The sequence below is a fragment of the Juglans regia genome, chromosome 9 (assembly GCF_001411555.2).
Source record: "Juglans regia cultivar Chandler chromosome 9, Walnut 2.0, whole genome shotgun sequence".
Taxonomy (NCBI): domain Eukaryota; kingdom Viridiplantae; phylum Streptophyta; class Magnoliopsida; order Fagales; family Juglandaceae; genus Juglans; species Juglans regia.
This window is the reverse complement of record NC_049909.1, coordinates 14,680,409-14,699,783: the sequence shown is the minus strand read 5'-3', so window position 1 is coordinate 14,699,783 and position 19,375 is coordinate 14,680,409. Positions and strand designations below refer to the sequence as shown.

General features: G+C 33.8%; 3 protein-coding genes across 4 annotated transcripts; 1 reads left to right on the top strand and 2 right to left on the bottom strand.

Annotated features, from left to right (window-relative positions):
- Window positions 1-2,837: 2,837 nt before the first annotated feature.
- On the bottom strand, window positions 2,838-4,754 carry LOC108994411 (heme-binding protein 2-like). Its single transcript, XM_018969617.2, has 2 exons — window positions 4,414-4,754; window positions 2,838-3,469 (listed from the first exon to the last, which is right to left on the bottom strand). The coding sequence occupies exons 1-2, from the start codon at window positions 4,677-4,679 to the stop codon at window positions 3,034-3,036; spliced, it is 702 nt and encodes a 233-aa protein (XP_018825162.1). The 5' UTR covers window positions 4,680-4,754; the 3' UTR covers window positions 2,838-3,033.
- An 819-nt stretch (window positions 4,755-5,573) lies between these two features.
- On the top strand, window positions 5,574-10,610 carry LOC108994419 (O-methyltransferase MdmC-like). The gene is made up of 10 exons (XM_018969631.2): window positions 5,574-5,674; window positions 6,367-6,768; window positions 6,927-6,980; window positions 7,756-7,839; window positions 9,058-9,183; window positions 9,372-9,439; window positions 9,680-9,749; window positions 10,020-10,085; window positions 10,163-10,240; window positions 10,334-10,610. Exons 2-10 carry the CDS (start codon window positions 6,427-6,429, stop codon window positions 10,382-10,384), a joined length of 939 nt encoding a protein of 312 aa, XP_018825176.1. The 5' UTR covers window positions 5,574-5,674; window positions 6,367-6,426; the 3' UTR covers window positions 10,385-10,610.
- Window positions 10,611-11,261: 651 nt separating this feature from the next.
- On the bottom strand, window positions 11,262-15,477 carry LOC108994420. 2 transcript variants are annotated; one of them, XM_018969633.2, is made up of 3 exons: window positions 15,054-15,477; window positions 12,668-12,832; window positions 11,262-11,581 (listed from the first exon to the last, which is right to left on the bottom strand). In XM_018969633.2, the coding sequence occupies exons 1-3, from the start codon at window positions 15,298-15,300 to the stop codon at window positions 11,547-11,549; spliced, it is 447 nt and encodes a 148-aa protein (XP_018825178.1). In that variant the 5' UTR covers window positions 15,301-15,477; the 3' UTR covers window positions 11,262-11,546. The 2 variants fall into 2 exon arrangements, with proteins under 2 accessions (XP_018825178.1, XP_018825179.1); XM_018969634.2 differs by having other exon boundaries at window positions 12,767-12,832; window positions 15,054-15,466.
- Between the last annotated feature and the right edge of the window lie 3,898 nt (window positions 15,478-19,375).

Below are 19,375 nucleotides of genomic sequence, written 5' to 3'. Positions count from 1 at the left end.
ATTCAATAGTGTTCCTTCATCTTGTTTTGTTACTTCCTTAACACATAGGGGAAAGAAAATAACAATGACTTCAATCCCAGTAATTTTGGTACTTGTAGAAGAAAGGATAAAGAGGAGGAACAGAGAGAAAAGATTATCCAATTTAGTGATGACTCAAGACACACGTTCTCCGCAGAATAAGATAAAGTAAAAATATTCTAGAAAAAAAAATAGTTGAAAAAGATGCGAAGTAAACCATTTAATGGAAACTATTTTAAATGTAAAAAGAATGGACATTATCAATCACAATGTACTAATAGAGGAAAAGCGAAATAAAGCAAGATGATGACATTTTTGGAAGTAATGTTCGTGGAACCAATGATAGATTCATGATGAGTTGACTTTACAGCAACAAGACATATTTGCCGAAACAATTAACTGTTTGTCAAATTTGAAGAGAAACAAACAGGTAAGCACAAAGTGTATATGGATAATAATAAATATTGAAATGTCTAGGGGCAATATACATGTAAATTTTATGTAAATGGTTTTATTATTTTAGTTAATTATGTATTGTATGTGCCTAGTACTAGTAGTATTTTAGTATATGTGCCTGTACTAGATCAAAAGGGCTACACAATTAAGTTTAAATTTGAAATCATCATTATTAGTAAAGGTGATGTATCAGTAAATTGAATAGAAAAATCGAAAGGAAGATTCTTATTTTTCTGTGTGATCACTATACATAATGTCTTGATTGAAATTAGATTAAAATCTCTTATCCAGAAAATCACATTTCTATTGTTTTTAAAGCCTAAAAGTATAGGGATATAAATATGGCTAACTACTCGAAAATAGCCATGACCACCCATGGCCATTGTGACCATTTGGGGTTGGGCCACGCCAGTCACCAACATGGGTTGGATAGGGCTGATAATCCTTCATACAACACAGAATCCGACATGGAATTAGTAATTTATGATTGAAATGTTTGACCCTTTTAAATAAGAGAAAATATACTTACAATCGTGAATTGCGTAACCGTCGCGTAATCGCTTTGAAAAAAATGAATAAAACATAGGACCCACATGAAAAAAATTAATTTTTTAATAGTAGACCCCACTCTTTTTCAAAGCGATTACGCGGCAGTTACGCACTTCACGGTTGTATATAGAATTACTCTTTAAATAAAGGGGTTGGATTATGATCCAATAACATACGACAAACTTGATTTGACATGACTTTTGAATCCAACAAATGACATTCAAACCTATGAACCCAACATGATTCAAACCAGAAATTAGCAAGTTAAGATTGAATGATTTGATTCGTTAATTAAATGGGCCGATTTATAATTAATTATGTATGACACGAACAAGGCTTGACATGATCTGAACCTCAAGCCACGTTTGGTGGCCATGCGAGATTGAGCCACCCCCAAATATCCTTTTCAGGTTGGTTCCACCACCCCATGGGTTTGTGAGGTCCACTGTTTGAAGATTTTCACTTGTCATTTTTAAAACATATCTTTTGAAAAAGCATAGGATTTTTGAAAAGGAAAATAAATTTACTTTGTACATTCAAACTGCTGCAAGATTATTATCAGATAGGTTTATGGTTCGGGCACGTGGCATTTCCATCCTACAGCTGGATGATAAGTCATTAAAAGTTAGGCCCGGTTTGAATAGCCAGTTCAAATGAGATGAGATAAGATGTTTTAAATTGTTATAAGATTTTTTGAGTTAAGATGAAATGAAATAATTTATAAAAAAATGTATGCTTGGATAGTGAGATGAGATAAGATAGTTCTGACTTTATGAGATTTGTTTGAGATGATTTTGAAAATTTATTGATGAAATAAAGACGAAATATTAACCGTTTAGATGTCCAAAACCCTCTCATCTGTACAAACCAAACCATCTCATCTAACCATCCAAACCGAACTATGTCAGCAATTTCAATGACATGGCATCTTATAATAAGATGAGAGTATCACGTCATGAAATCTTCCGAGACTTCCTAATATTTTTTCTGCTGTAGAGGATGATAGGCTAAATGTTGGAATTCAAATCATGAGTTCTAAAGTTGGAATATTTTTAGGCAAAGATAGAATTCGAAACTAATACAATAAAAAAACCTCATATGTTATGATATGCCTATTGTCACCTGGTTAGACCCATATGAAAGCTAGCAGACAATGCCCAATAACAGAATCGAAGGAAAATAGACTCAAAAGTTGCTCAACTAGAACATGAGGAGGGGTTGGCAAAAAGAGGCAAAATACATTATAGCCATTAAAGGGTGAGATGGAGGAGAAAATCACTCAAGATTATTCAAGCACTAGTCATCATGTCAATTAGAATTTTTGGAGCATGCCCTTAACAAAACATTAATAGGGTAATTTGAGGTTCCTGAGAATGCAACAAATGGAAAAGCCACACAACTAAACCATGCAGGACTTTCATCTTCTACCAATGAGAAAACATAGTTATTGACTTTAATAGTCTCTCTCCGCAGTCAAAACCCAAAATCAGTCTTAATTCAGTATTTTTTCTTTTTAAGATTCTCATTCTTTCTTCTGGAGAAGTACTCTAACTAGTAGCTACATAGTGATTACATAAAAATAATCTCACAAATTGATATGTCTTGATGTGGTCTTGATGTGATCTGTCAAATTATAAAATTATTTTTATTGTAATGTAGATCTAACGACTTACATGGAATCACGTCAGTTTGTGAGATTACTTTTTCATAATTCCTTTATAGGTGTAGCACTCCTCTTCTTCTATGTTGTGTTCATAATCTGGACCGAATGATCTGGAGATCTAAACTGTATGATCGTCACAATTCTATAGATCATTACAACATAAATGGTTCTCAGTTCATTATATGTTTATTTCATATTAGAGAGAGATTCAGATATTTAGCAGTACAATATTTGAAGTAACCCAGCAGATTAAGCTTAACCTTTGTCTCTACATACATGAGACTACAACTCTTTAACTAATGTTTTTAGTGCAGTCAAGTCATCGATCATCTTCTTAGAAATTCTTCTTACATAAATGTAAGTTCGTCTTGGATGTTAAACAACATCCATATCTCATTCACCCTATCATCAAATTCAAATGGGGAATTGTACTGCGCGACAGTGTAGCCTGATGAGTGATCAGCTCCATGGCTTTTCTCAATGGCAGCAGACCAAACAGTGCCGGCAAGGCTTGCTTGCAAGGCGGCGGCTTCCTCTCCGACATCCGAGTCGGCCACAAATCCACTGAATTGTCTCACTGCTGCATACACGGGTTCCCATCTCTGAAGATGGAGTCCCTTTGCTGGAGGTGGGTTTGCTTGGTTAAGTTTTGGTACAGAAAAGCTGATGACAAATGATGATTCGCATAAAGGTCCATCGCTCGGTGAAACTTCGGTTATCACTGGGGCTGTCATCTCTATCTTCTGTTCATAATCGTTCTTTCCTTGGATGTAGTCAAACAACCTACCAGACATTAGACAAATTATAAGTAACTGTTAGGAATGAAAAATGGAATTAATTACATACGAGACAAGATTTAGCGTGGTTTCATAATTTGCTTACGTCCACCTACGTGGTTGCAACAAATTGTATTTCTAATAATAACAAAAAACCGAACAGCGGCAGTACAATGTATAATACAAGATATAAGGAAAAACCCACAAAAAAATGCTGCAGTTGATCTTTGTTGGGTCGGATGATTAAGGCTCTGTTTTGACAGTGAGATAAGACGAGATGATGTGATTTTAAATAAAAATTAAAAATTAAATAAAATCTTATTAGAATATTATTTTTTAATATTATTATTTTTTTGAGATTTTAAAAAATTAAATTGTTTATTATATTTTGAGTGTGAATTTAAAAAAATTGTAATGATAAAATGAGTTGAGAAGAGGCTCCAGGCCCAACACGAGTAACAAGAAACGAGAACTCAATTATTATTGCATATTGATATGGTTTTATATATGGGTATGCAGATGATTGAAATCAAGCAGTAGAATATATGTGGAAAATATGTATTGATCAAACAGAGGAATAAATTGATCAACACCAAAAGTTCTATGTTTCCAACCACAAAAATCACTAAACAATAATGAATATTGTGATTAAGATTAAATGAAAAGCCAAGTTATTAGCTTGAGAATTTCAAAATCAGCATCTTTGTTTGAATACCATGTTAATTAAATAAACTAACTCTCACTAAAAATCTAAACGGACAAGAATATATAAATTTAATTATTTAAAAGAATATTTAAACTACTTCGATCCATATATATATATATATATTAAATAACCAGTGAAATTAATTAATAAAATGAAAAAGCTAACATATTAATATATATATATATATATATATATATATATATATATATATACGCAACAAATTAAAGGAAATTATAGAATCTTACTGCAAGAAGCCAGTTCTGGTAGCTTCAACAAGGGAAATATCTTGGATGGGAGAGGTAGACATCCAGACAGTGGAATTATAGCGGCGAATCTCAAAACCATTGCCAACATGAATCACATCATAACTGGGGCACTCGATGCGGCTACACGATGGTGGAGATATCCCTACGCTTTCACGATTACTAGCACCAGACCAAAGACCCAGGTGGTGCGAATTCGATAGGAGGCTCAAGAGAAGTGAAAGCTTGAAGATGCCGAAAGCAGCCATGGTTATATCAGAGATAGAGAATGGAGGAGATGTGGCGTCAGTAGTACAACAAAGTGAAGATTAGATGCAATGAAAAGGTTTGCGTTTATAGATATTACTAGAGAATAATCCAACATTTGAATCAATGTTTACGTCCACTCGTTTTTACAAAACGACTTGTTTGCATGACGTGGACAAATATGGGAAGCAAAAGGCAAAGGATTGGAGTTATTTCCTATATTTCCTCCAATTTTGTTTTTATAAAGTAATGTAAGATATAAGTTCACAAACTTTTTCTTAAAAAAAATGAAACTTATCATTAAGAAAAATATATATATTTTATGAGTCTCAAATTTATCTATTTTTTAAAAAAAATTATGCGAGATTTGTACATCTTAAAATTGTAAATATTATTTTTAAAAAAAATATAATTAGATAAATTGAGTAATATTAAATATAATTTTAAAGCTACAAAATTATAAATTGAGCACACTTATTTTAAATAATAGTTAAACCTTTTATTAAAAAATAGATTTTTTTCACCCAAATTTTAAATTTATTCAATTTTATTAAAGAGAGTGTACAAATTTATGTACAAATAATTTCTTATCCAATAAAATAGGGCATTAAGAAAGGATGTTGCTTGGCTCCAACTAAAAACGGGAAATTTTAAACCATAACTCATTTCTTTCTCTTTGTCCACCACAATAAGAATAAAAATAATATTAATATGTCTTTTTATTTTATCTTTTTATTTTGATCGCTTATATATTTATTTATTTTATTTATTAATTAAGAAAGTGATTATTAGTATATTATTATTTTTTATTTTTTAAATGTTTAAAAAATATTTGAAAAAAAAAATATATATATATATATATATAATTTATAATATGGGCACTCAAAGTGAACGAATTAAGAGAGGATAGTGACGCTACTCTTCTTTATTAGAATCATATAGAGTGCGCGGGTGGATATGAAATGCATTTTCTAACGTGTTAAGGCGCGCATCCGAGGTAACGTTATTCGTCGACTTTTTCTTGTTCTTTGATCTTCATCCATGTTCTATAAGCTTAAGAACTGGAACATATTAGCTTTTTACTTGCGGATATGACTGCGAACGTAAAGGTGGAGTACGCCATTAAAATCTACCGAATTTTATGGTTTATGTCACTCTTTTTTACCAACCACTCGTGCCACCTGTTTTGAGCTCTTCCTCCTCTTTAGTGTATTATAAATAGCTCTAGAACTTGAGCAACCTTCCAACTGTATGTTCATTCATTTGTAGTAGATACCCATTTGTCATAAATTTCAGGTTTGGGATTATTTTCGTTCGTTATTATTCACCGTTTTACTTGTGCCTCCCAGGTGTTTGAACAATTTCCTAATCGTCAATTTCTTATTTCCATGTTCTGAAGAAGATTTAATATGCATTTCCTTAATGGAGGAATATCTATTATTATGGGTTCTTTAATCGGCATAGACTTCATAGTTGTATTTCTAGTAGTTGAAATATTAGCTTAGTTGGGATTCTTATCACTTCAAAGTAGTAAAAGTGAAATTAAGTAGTTGTTTTTTGCCAAGTCTAAATATTTAGAAAAGAGAGGATAAGTCCTAAGCCTACCGCAAAACTCCCAGATAGCTTAGGTACTTACACTGCTCAATTCAAACTATTGATGTTCTACATTTGTCTTGTTTTGAATATCAGCTCGTCGGTTCAGCTGTTGTTGTTAGACGCTATCTTGTCTTGTCTTTAGTTCATTCATGAATGGCCAGCAGCAGCAGTTTGGTGCTTCATCGTTGTTGGTCTTTGTTATCCTATCAACATCTAGCTTGCCCATGGAGATCTCCAAGATTAATGCTAAACTTCCATCCAGTATCTGCAATTACTGCTGTTGTTACTTCTTCAACAGTCAAGGCCTCCTCCGAGAGGTGCAGTAGTGGTTGCCTTGGCTTACGGACATACAACAGTAAGTCAAACCAGTTCTTAAGAAGATGCTCCACCAATGCATTTGTTGTTGTTAATGATGAAAAGTACGGCAATAAGCAGGTTATTAGTGTTACTCCATGCCTTTATGATTACATCCTTGCCAACACTCGAGAGCCAGAGGTATTGAAGTTATTTCCTATTTCACCCTCTAGTTTTACTCAAGAAATATTATCTTGTTTGGATATAAATCTATATATATTTATATATTATATGTAACAATTTATCGATTAGTTTTTGTATACTTGCCTTTTGTAACGTTTTTGGAGGTTTTATTTCAGATTCTACGGCAACTTCGAGAGGAGACTGCCTCTCTGCGTGGTTCTCAGATGCAGGCATTCATTTCTGCTCTCTTCTGTTGCGTATATTATTTGTGATTGCATGATGCAGAATTCTCAACACTGATTTAAATACATCCAAGAATCAATTATTATAGGATGCAAATCTTAATTCTTATAGTATGCAGAGGCTTCTAGTTCCTCCTATTAGTCTATTTTGAATTTTGTTGGGTTTGGCTGGTGCCTGAATTTCAGTTTGTGGTTTGCATGGGAGTATTTGCTCTGTAAGCCACCTTTTATCGGTACAGATACATAATAATAATTTCTATCAAATGCAACAATCATAAAGGTTGAGCTGAAATGAAGGAAAGAAGCTCTTGATTAAGCGTGCAGAGATTTCAGTTCTTTTTTTTTCCCATTAAGTAACTTGTGTCAGCTACAATTCTGCACAGAAGAAGGCATCTGTGTTGAAAGGACATTAGTCTTACTAACTTGTTTCAGCTTAATTGATTCAAGATGAAGATACGTTTGTTGAAAGTACATTGGTCTTAATAACGTTCTTCTATTACAGAATGTGATGTGCCTTTTGGTACATTAGTTTCAAATATTTTATTTTCATAGGTCTTGATCAATTATACTTCTATTACAGAAATTTTAAGCAGTTGTGTGCGATTTAACTGGTGGATGATCATTATCTCAGTGAATTCAATCAATGCCTTAAACTCATAGAATAAATTAGTTTCTCTCAGTAGAATGTTGTACGGAATGTCCAATGTTTGACTTTAATTCCTTAATGTGTACATGAAATTTGACATCATACTGCTCTTAATAGGTATCTCCTGATCAGGCACAGCTTCTTGCAATGCTTGTTCAGATTCTTAAGGCAGAGCGGTGCATTGAAGTTGGTGTTTATACTGTGCGTATATCTCATTTGAATTTAACTGACTCATTTCAGCAGACTACTCAATGCTTTTTTTCTGGTTACCCAAGTATTGGTTTGTACTTCTTGTTGTCATCTGAGACAAGTTTCCATGAGATTAGGTCTTTTGGTTTCTAAGTTCTCTAGTCTAGTTTGTTACATATAGCTATGTAAGCAAAATAAGTTCTTAATGTGAAGTAATGAAACTTACTAAAATATCTGTATTATACATTCTCAAGTATTTGAAATAGAATTACATATGCTGGCATATGCTCAACGCAAGTATTTATCAAAATTGCATCTAGTTTGGTAACACTTCACAAGTAATACCCATACATACTGGAAAAAATGGAAATATCCAACCCGAACCTCATAAATTCTCTTTGATTTGCATCTGTAAGAAAATCCTTGAGAAAAATCTCAAACTTGGCATTTCCCACCTCATGTTTTCTTCCTAGAGAAAAACACTTTTTTATTAAAAACAAATCTTGGTTACGTCAAATACTGGCAGCTCATCAAGATCGAACTAGGACTTAAAAACAATTTATTTTGTGGTATCATACATGGATAGTGCAACTCCTTCTTTTCTTTGCCTGCTTGGAATCTGACTTCTAAAATAGTTTCCTTGTACTGGCTCTTATGCCAGTCATGTATCTCCATACTAGAAAGTTCTTGTGCATGTGCTTTGTATTTAGTGAAAAACTCCCTTGTAGGTATAACATGGTGGGAAGTTACCAACTCAATATCCACTCAACATTACTGTGACCAACATGCTTACATTGTTTCTCTTCATTTCTTCTTTTACCCCTTTCTTTTTTCTTCAAAGTACATCCTAGTTTCAAATAGTATCTGGTAGAACCTTTCTTTTCTCTCCTTTTTTTTTTTTTTCTCCTCTTTTGCTGAGCCTGGTAGAACCTTTTCATCCAGGTTAAATGAACTCCCAAAATATACTGCTACCTGGTTGGTCCAACAGGCTCTTTTCTTTTCTTTTTTCCTTTTCTTCATTTTAGTTGTTAGAAAGGTACGAACATCAATATCATGGATGTCTATGTTGATTTAAGGTAATGAATATATTATAAATACCCAGAGTGAAGCTCCCTTTTTTATTTTCATGACTTCATTTTTTACCATGTAGTATAGAGGTTTATTTTTTACAAATTCAATGAAGTAGTTTCTTACCACCTTAACTCTTAATATTATATGTGATTTATTCAGGGATATTCATCATTGGCAATTGCATTGGTCCTCCCAGAATCAGGTCATTTAGTTGCCTGCGAAAGAGATGCCAAGTCTCTTGAGATTGCAAAGAAGTACTATAAGCGTGCGGGTGTTTTGCACAAGGTAGTAGTTATCTCGTTTTTAGTTTTTTTATGTGGCAATACAGTTTGTACTAATTCAAGTGTACTAAAATCACATCAATTAAACTGGAAGAACCTATAATATTCTCAAGCAATGCAATCCTATCATTACTGTTTCTTCTAGTTCTTTTAATTTTTTCTCTATCCCCTCAAACAATTTATTTCCATTAGGTGGATGTTAGACATGGACTTGCTACTGATGCACTAAAATCAATGATTCTGAATGGTGAAGCTTGCAGGTAAACACAGCATTCAATGTTAATATTGTATTACATTTTTCATAAACAGCATGTTGTCGATGTTGTGCAATTGTCACCGAGAATTGAGTCCATATATGTGTGAACATTTTATATCCATACATTTGAACTCCAGTTACCATATCATATCTCACCAAAAACTTTATTTTTGGCATTTTTCGCTATTTCCAAGTGACAGAGATAACAAATTATTGTTTTTGCAACTATTCACATTTTACTCAGCTATGATTTTGCATTTGTTGATGCCGAGAAGAGGATGAATCAGGAATACTTTGAACTGCTTCTACAACTGGTAAGAGTAACTATTTTTACAATTAATCTGTAATGAAGCCTTCCGTGTAGGGAAATTTCCTAGGATGCGGTGCACAGGACCGGGGTTTACTCTGCAGGGGTGGGTCCGAAGGGCCCTGCCTTGGAAAGGTTCCCCGACATAAAAAAATAAAAAATAAAAAAATCTGTAACGAATCCATTTGCCCATCCCATTTGATTTCTTTCACAAATTTTCTGATTCATTATCCTGCAAGCAGTTGGTTAGGATTTAATTGTTAGATTCCTTTTGCAGGTGAGGACTGGGGGTCTCATTGTGATTGATAATGTCCTTTGGCATGGAAAAGTTGTTGACCCCATGGTGAGTCAGTGATTCTTATTTTATAAATTTGCCTGTTTGAAATGAAATTGATTTTTTCAAAGTCTTCTTTTGAGTAGGTAAATGATGCCAAGACAGTTAGTATCAGGAATTTCAACAAGCGTCTATTGGTGGACGAGCGTGTAAACATTAGTATGGTAGGTCTGAACTTGCTGCCTATGTTTTGACAAGCTCTTGCAAGACTCCTTTTAGTTGGTCCATAACCTTAAAAACTTTTTGGGACTGTTTAGGTACCTATTGGAGATGGTATGACCATATGCCAAAAGAAGATGACCTCATAGCAAAAGCTGATTTTTTATTCATCGACTTGGCTTATAATAATATCTTCGTTAATCAAGTACGAGTAATGCTATTCATCATCTCAATTTTCATCATCCTATAATGTGGCATTAAATGATTGTAAACTATTTATTATATTTCATTTGTAAACCTATCATCTAATGTCACTTCATAAAATAATGACAAGATGACAAGAAAATGAATGATGAATAGATTTTTTCTTGTGAATTATAAGTTTATGGTTTGGCTGAGGGATTCCGAAAAGGAAATTAAATGGGCACAGTCATGGATGATGGAGGTGACCAAGATATGGCTCGTGACGAGCCATTGACAAATATGGATGACGAAGTAATCTCCTATCTTATTACAAAATATCATACTACTAAAAATATTTATATAAAATACTAAGTAAGAAATTACTTAATAATTACTCTTATAACAATACAAAAAAGGTTGTCCTGATGAAAATAAAAATAATTATATCGGCTTAATAAATTGGTCTCTACCTATATTCCTCGGTTGAACCCGAACGATGAGAGGATCCGCCATAGATGGCTAACCATTTGGCGGATTGACGAGACGCACTGCTATCACTATTTTGGGGAGTTTGATTTAGAAACTCACTCCTTTCTTCAAATCCTCGACAAAAGAGGTGATAAAGGCATGCTTCTAACTTCTAAGTAAATGGAGAAAAAAGCTTGAAGAAGCATTGGCTGAGATGGCGTGTGGGTGTACAATGGTAGGCAAGACGACTATAACTCCCGACATCTTCCATAAAAATTGCAAGCAAAAAGGCTTCCAATGACCAAAAATTTACAGACCAAGGTGGTAGTCGGCCAGATTTTATTTAAAAAATAAAAAATAAATAAAAAATGAAAATGACAAGGAAAAAAACTAGTTTATATAAACCGTGGTTCTTTTCACATCAATGCTTAGACATTGTGTATTAAAAGTCTATAAACTGAACCTATGTGTGTGATATGTGGACGGAAAGCAAAAATTTGTCCAAGAACCGAAGTTTGCAATTCTTGGAGAAAAATCATAATTCATTAACTTGCAGTCACCATCACAGCATAAATAATTCTCACGGAATGAGTAAAAGGAGGAAGAATAAAAATCGAACATGTACCAAAGCTTCCAAGCACCTGTAATACATGACCAATGCTAATGTTGTCCAGAACTTTCAACCCCCATTTTCTCTGCAGGATACACAACCCTTTTCAGTTCCAAGAATAGGAAGTAATAAGAAAACAAAGTAAAACAAATTGACAAATCATCAATCCTGAGTATAATCAGGTTTCCGATTACAATCCACAAAATTCTTCACTTGTGAGAGATTAAAAGTGCATAATATTATTTTCGTAGCTATTAGGTTATGCGACTTCATTAAAAAAAAAAAAAAAAAAAAACAGTAGCGCATCTAACTTATTTCCTAGTATTCTTCAAAGCACAGCTTATATAGTTGAAGTGTTGAACCATATTGACATGCCTATTCTAATCAACATATTAGTTTTATAGAAGTATCTAAAGACTAAACTATTACAAGACAGATGTTCAGCACATACAAAACTGATATTGTGGATTAAGACTTGAGAAGGCCATTAGGTAGACCCATAAAGTCGCATTTGGTTACACAGATGAGATGAGAAATCTGAAAATAGTAGTAAGATAATTTGTGAATAGTAGTGAAATGGTTTAAGTTAAGATGTTTTCTAGAGTTTTGGGAAATGAGAGATAAAAAGTTGAATAAAAATATTATAAAGTTAAAACATTATTAGAATATAATTTTTTAATATTAATTTTGTTTTGGAATTTGAAAAAAATTTGAATTTGTTTTTTGTGCTTTGTTTGGAAAAGTTATAATGATTAGACGAAAAAGTTAAAATTTTGAAAATTTGAAATTGAAAAGTTTTTGTGTTTGAATGGTGTTTGAATGTTGAGATGGATTGAGACCATCTATGAAACCAAACGGGGCCTAAGTGTACCATTCAACAAGCCATGTTGAAAATGGTCTATTATGTGATCCCCTTGCAATTAACATATAACTTTAGAATTTAACACATCTATTAGCTTTACTCGTAAAATAATACTGCCCTTGCAATGGACAAGATATAGAAGGAATTTGAGAAATTCTAATGGCACCCATTGATGTAGACTACGCCTGACGTAGTATACTAATCACTCAATATATTACAAGAATGAGACAAGTACTGAAAGAGTAAAAAACTCATTGAAGATGAAAACAAAAGGACATTAGCATGCCATTCAGAGAGAATTGTGAGTACCGTGTAACACGCCCATAGATAGCATTCGATCTATATTATCAAAACGATGTTGTATGGATTTTAAAACTGAATTCAGTGATGAAACTCTCTTTCTAACACCTGAAATCTTGGCAGCATGCTGCATGATGAATGGTAACGGTGCATCTTCTAACAGTTGATCAAGTTCTGTCAAAGCATGTGGTACTTGTGTCAATATAATATTTCAAAAACATAGAGTTTCTATTTACACAAGGAAAAGGCACAGCATAGAATCTGAGTGTAACTAAATTATCTCACATACATCCATAACAAGGAACTACAGAATTTAACAAGTCTATAAGCCATGTACCAGCAAAGTATCATGGCCCTCTATTGACTAATTAAGACCATTGTCCATATTTATGGTTTCTAAGGTATCCTGCCAAAAGGTTCTGTGAAAGCTATTCTTCAAAATCATTTTTGGGCTTGCTGCTCTGACAACCGATTGTCAGTCTCAGTTATAAGGCAGTATGTAAGACAATACAATTCTGGATGAAAGGTTTACTGCAAAAAAACTGAAGCAATTTAGGAAGATAATGGAAACCAAGTCAATTTCCGGGCGGGGCCCCTTCGGACCTTGCATAACTGAGCTAGTTTAAACCAAATCTCATATCGCGGGAAGAAGAAATTGCATAAATAGGTGGGATTGGGGGCAATCATAGAAGGAGGTGATTCTATATAACTTTCTTAAATCATTGACAGCCAACATTAGGGATTCTATATATATATATATATATATATATATAATCCGGAAGCAATCAAATTTTTACATCAGATAATAAATGCAAGCAAAGCCTCATTAAGTAGACAACCATTTTCTATCAAACAATTATCCAGTTATTATTTTCCAGGGATAATTACAGTTTCGTCCACGAATTATTACTCCATTGTAGTATATCCCCAAAACTTTAACTCAATGCAACTCAAACCGTCATCTGAAGTTATAGTGTTAGTTACTCCTATCTGTAAAAAGCTACAGTTAACATTCTTTGAAGATTGTGAGCAATGGAAGAACTTACAATTTATTTCTTTGATACTCTATCTTTGTGCAGCCACTATAGATATGGGCCAAGTTTTCATCACTTTCTTATATCTTTTTCTATTTCAATTAGGTGTTTCTCCTGTATGCCCAGGGTAATTGGGCCGTGTCTTTTTCTATTTGAAATATGGCTATTTCTTGTTATAGATGTAAAAAAAAGTACAATCCCTACCTAGAGCCATGCGGGGTGAAAAAAAAAATCCACATAGGCAGCCCCAATGAGAATTAAGGCCTAGTCGAGTTAACTAGTAAACTAAGCTGGAATATACTTAAATCTACTAATAAAATGACCAAAACATTATCGATAACTCAGGGACCATTGTACAGTCAGCCCAGAAAATCTAAAAATCACAGAAATATTGTAGCTTACAAAATGTCTAGAACAAACGAAGAACATTAAACAAATACCAACGGCATACAAACTTTAAAATGTAAAATAAATAAGACTTTATGACTCCATTAAGAGATTTGAAAAATCACAAGCAAGTCAATCAACTCTGGACCGTATTTCCAGGTTTCTTATGTCTTGAAATATACCATTCCTTGATCTGTTGTAATTTATATCACGTGTTCTTTACAATTATCAGTACCCAGTGCCTCTACAACTACCACATCCTCCCTTGCCCACCCGCACCCCATCTTCTATGCAACCAAAAGTTTACCAACTCTATCCAACTCCAAATCAAATTTCAGATTTTGATGATTGTTATTGAAGAACTGCCTTAACATGTAGCCAGAAATACATCTTTGTCCTCATTTATATCAAACAAAGTAAGAAATGCTAATTATAGAGGTACTCTCCATACCAAATATCATGCTAGAACGGAGCCCCCAGGCCCCAGAATCTCCCATCTTATGCCATACCAAATGGTTCCTAATGCCCACTAGTAAGAACTCACTAGCCTATCAGGCCATTCAACCACCCCATCTGCACACCTCTTCCTTATCTCAAGCGTAGAGAGTGCATCCTTTTCTAGAACATAATTCAAAAGCCATCACTGTGGAAGAGCTCGATGCTTCTAACCTCCGAACACCTAAGGTCCCCCAGGATATCATAAAGAGACGAAATATGTGAAAGTCTAGTGCGCCAATGCACCGATACTTAATACCCATGAATATGCACGCACTTTGAATGATACAGTTTGGCTCTGATTTACAAGTTAGAAATCCAGTAATGATGAGTAAGGGAAGTTGTACTAGTTGAAGGATTTTGGTGCCGCTTATTCATATCATACTGCAATTCACTTCTACAAGTACACTTGCACACACAAAAAATAAAATACAAAATAAAAAGGTAAAATGCGAGAGTGATCCAGGTGCAAATTAAACCTCGAGTAAGACGATGGAGGGAGGAGGAGAGCTGGTCCTGGCTTCTGAGAGCGTCCTCAGCTCTGGAATCGAAGTCCCTAATTACAGTGGCGAGCGTCGAAGACAGCCCTCTGGACACAGCATCAGAAGAGCTCTTAACAACATCGGATTCAGATTGTGGATTCGGAGAAACATGAGTCTGGTTTTGAAAAGAAACACTGCTATCATCCTCAATGGTATCGCACTTGCTGTCGTCCGCGGTTTCCATTAATTTGGCTCAGCAGAGATCTTCCAATTATCGGTTCTTTGGCTGCTGGGGATTTGTCGTCCTCCCAATCAAATCCAACATTTACATCTATGTCATCGCCCAAATACTCCTCGGACTGCTGAGAAAATACTAATCCTACTCGATCATCTCAATTTTTAATTTTTCTCGTGCCCTCGTAACCCACATCATCTGGATATTAAATGATTAAATATAATTTATTATATTTTATTTATTTTATTTATGAACTTATTATATTACATTATAAAAGAATAAAAGGATAATAAAATAAGAAATAATGAATAGATTTTTTTCCAAAAAAAATGTAAATAAATGAAACGTAGAGGACTAACTTTTCAAACAACTCTTACATTTCATAATTTTTTTAAAAAAAATACTTTAGCTATTATACAAAAATAAATTATGTCTTGATATAATACGTTAAATTATAAAATTATTTTTATTGTTAAATAAATTTAATGTCTTCCACCAAAATAGAGCTTCATGCTCACATCTAATACGGTCAAATATATTTCTCATTAAAACAGAACTCCACACTCACACTTAATGCGATTGAATATATCTCTCGCCAAAATAGAGCTTCATGCTTACACTTAATACAGTCGAGTACATCTCCAGCCAAAGTAGAGCTCTACGCTCACATCTAATGCGATTGAGTATATCTCCCGCCAAAATAGGGGTACATGCTCACACCTAATACAGTCGAGTACATCTCTAGCCAAAGCAGAGCTCCACACTCACACCTAATGTGGTTGAGTACATATCTCGCCAAAGTAGAGTTTTATGCTCACATCTAATGCGGTCGAGTATACCTCTCACCTATCTTCTCAAATTGAGCTATTTACCACTTAGCACAAAACAAATAGAAAACCAGGGACTGAATTGGAAACTAGGGATCAATTTTCAAAATTTATTCTACAAATTATTGACTTGAAGATTCTCAAGGCCTTCTTGTCCAGTAAATCGCCCTTAAGAATCGCGAGCGTCTGTAAGGATCAAATCAGTAGCCTATAATTTATCCTCATTATAAGGTCGAAAATCATACTAAGAGATAAAATTAAGAAGAGATAGGACAAGTTGACTCAGACTCCTAAGAAGAAATACACATAGACTCATAAAAGGAAAGTGACTCAAACTTCTACTAGGAAAAAGTTTCACAAGGCAAGTTGGACCTCTATATATATAAGAAGATCCCACACAAAACGAACGGACTCTCGACAAGCTCTCTACACACAAGATCTCTCCACAGAAGCTACCTATGCCAAATGATCTTTCCTAAATTCCCTTATTGTATTGTGAGATATGTGATGTTATGAGAGATTGTAAAAATACTTATTATAGTGAATTTCGCCCCCAAACAATCCGTTGACATAGGCATTATGTTGAATCACGTAAATCTATGTGTCTCTCTTTATTTATGTTTATTTGTTATTTATATTATGGATGAATGCGACGAATACAGTATTAAAACCTAAATCATCATCATGGGCTAGAGATGATTCTTTTCTTCCGGTCTATTGTGCCAATTAAGATATTAACAGAAACCATATCAATTTATGAATTTACTTATTTTTATAGAATCTTTTTGTGGTTGCAGCAACTTTTTTTTTTATCATTGACATATTAAAATTATAATTAAACAAGAAAAATTATGCACATACAATTTTTTTCACCATCTTTTATATAACGTTCTTTAAATGACGAATAATTTTCTAAATAACTTATAAAAATAATATTATTTTACAGAAGTATCGTCAATTTAAAATATGATTATATAAAAAATTGTAAAAATGATTATATTTGTGTCATTCATCAATTAACAATATAAAATGAAAATCAGACCAAAACGACAGTATAAAAGTTGTTCCTTAGCCTTGATACACGTACAATTAATTTAACTGGTTGTTCCTTGGCCTTGATAGTTGATAGAGGTAAGGAAGAAAGTTTGTTTTATATTCCAATATATAGATTATGAAGTTGGGGTTTTAAGGTTGCAACTGTGAATGAACTATAGTGGCCTTATCTAGCTTCTTCTTTCATCTCATCGCTTATTGCCAACGTTTGGGGCTCACATGGTGGCGATGGTGGAAGGGACGTATCTAAGATCTTGAGTTGAAATTAAAATTAAAAATTAAATAAAATATTATTAGTTTTATTTTTATTTTAAGATTTAAAAAAATTAAATTATTTATTTTATTATATATAAATTTTTTAAAAAATTATAATAATAAAATAAATTGAGACTCCAGATAAATTGTGAAAGCAATGTACTAGTACATGTACTAGTACTATCGGGGAGTCCAACGATGTGGTGCATGTAAGCCTGTAGTTACGAGAGATCCTGTTTACAATAGGAGTAATGTTAGAGAGAAATTATTATAACAGTACACACTTTATATTTACTGTATAGCTGTTTTTAGTTGATTATTTTCAACACTCACTTGAAAAGATATATGGTCTAAATAATACTATATCCTTTGTGCAAAATAGATACTTCTAATAATATCTTCTATCTATATTTATTCATACAACGTAATTATTCAGATATTTTTACTCGGGAGACAAGTTTACTGTATAGTCAGTGAAGGGTCTTCTCAATGAACAGAAATGGGGATCCTTGAGTTTTGTGTTTGATATGGCACCTCCATCCGAGAATCTTGTAAAACCAGATCAGAATAATGTTTCTGTTTATGATATGTTTTCCACGTATGCAGCAGTTTTTCTTTTCAAAACCATCCATGCATAGGCCTCGGAAAGATTAGATTTCAAACCCCAGCATAGGAGAAGCAAATGCAGGCATAGCTTTTTCCGAATTAGCCAATAAAAGGGTCCTGGATTTTCATTTCTTTTGCTGAGTGATATCTGAACTATCGATTTAAGTACTTGACTTTCTGATTTGAAATTTAGGTTGCAATGTGCTTATTCCATGTAATTTTCAGGTGAAATATGAACACATTGACCCCAACTTTTCTTTTAAAACGATCACAAAATTTGGCCAATCCAGACGTACCTTAAGTTTTCAAACTCAAAGCTCAGGCCAAACGACTTGCAACGGAGATGGGGAAGAGATTGCCCGAGCTTGTGAAGTGTTCTGCACTACTGTTTTTATCTGTGATGCCAGCTAAATGAGCCAAACTAGAAGAGCATGTGCCCACCATTCTAAATCCATTTCATTGACAGCTTGTGGAAAGTGAAGAAGGTCATCCGAGTTGAGATTAAAGAGTTGGATTAGGGTGCAAGATTTCGGATGGAATCCACGGTTGGCTTCCAAGCAAGATTTAAGATGTCCACCGGCCACTGTGATTTCTCATCAGAACATCCTATAAAACTGGAAACAAGAAAGATGCCTACTTGTTTCAATATGTGAGTTGCAAAGGGGAATTGCCATGAATTCTTCCCTAGTTGTGGGGAATATGTGCCTATTTTATCCATGATACCACATTCCATTCCTCGGGGACCAAGTGCGCCTGTGACGGCGAAGTCATTAGGAAGCAGTAGCTTAGGGATTCTGGAAATGTTTATGGTTCTGGTTTTTGCTAGCCATTCGACCTTTTGTCTACGTTCACATTAAGTTGCTCAAATTCCCGCAAACAATGTCAAACTGATGAAGCATATAAGGAACTGTGGTAACCCAATGGTATGGTGTTTCATGCTTGAAGGGAAGCCCTCCTTCGTATTCATTACTAGGAAGAAAAAGGGAACGCAACAAGGCAGTGACCGTGGTCACTCAATGGTCTCCTCCCTCCCCCACTCACTCACTCACTCACTCAACCGGCTTCCTAGTGTATGATCCTGTTACTATCTGACACTCCACAAATCACAGTGAACTTTTAAGCTTGCGAGTATAGAAAAAGCTCAAGAGCACAAAGCAATATATAAATCTTTATTTTCTCTTCTTTAAATTTTAACTTTATTTTGTAACAGCTATTAAATATATGAAATAACAGATAGGAAGGTTAAGCAGTTAAAATTACAAAGGAGCTCCAAAGATTAAGCTGACCCACCAATACCATATCAGCTGTTAGACTAAAATTATTGTGTTGAATGAGAGTAAAAG

Coding starts and splice junctions, on each gene's coding strand:
- LOC108994411 (XM_018969617.2), bottom strand. CDS start 4,679: ATGGCTGCTTTCGGCATCTTCAAGCTTTCACTTCTCTTGAGCCTCCTA. Junction 3,470..4,413: donor ACCAGAACTGGCTTCTTGCA/GTAAGATTCTAT, acceptor AATGTCTGGTAG/GTTGTTTGACTACATCCAAG.
- LOC108994420 (XM_018969633.2), bottom strand. CDS start 15,300: ATGGAAACCGCGGACGACAGCAAGTGCGATACCATTGAGGATGATAGC. Junction 12,833..15,053: donor CCTCCATCGTCTTACTCGAG/GTTTAATTTGCA, acceptor ATGCTTTGACAG/AACTTGATCAACTGTTAGAA. Junction 11,582..12,667: donor ATCTATGGGCGTGTTACACG/GTACTCACAATT, acceptor TGTATCCTGCAG/AGAAAATGGGGGTTGAAAGT.
- LOC108994419 (XM_018969631.2), top strand. CDS start 6,427: ATGGCCAGCAGCAGCAGTTTGGTGCTTCATCGTTGTTGGTCTTTGTTA. Junction 6,981..7,755: donor TGCGTGGTTCTCAGATGCAG/GCATTCATTTCT, acceptor TGCTCTTAATAG/GTATCTCCTGATCAGGCACA. Junction 10,241..10,333: donor AGCGTGTAAACATTAGTATG/GTAGGTCTGAAC, acceptor GGGACTGTTTAG/GTACCTATTGGAGATGGTAT.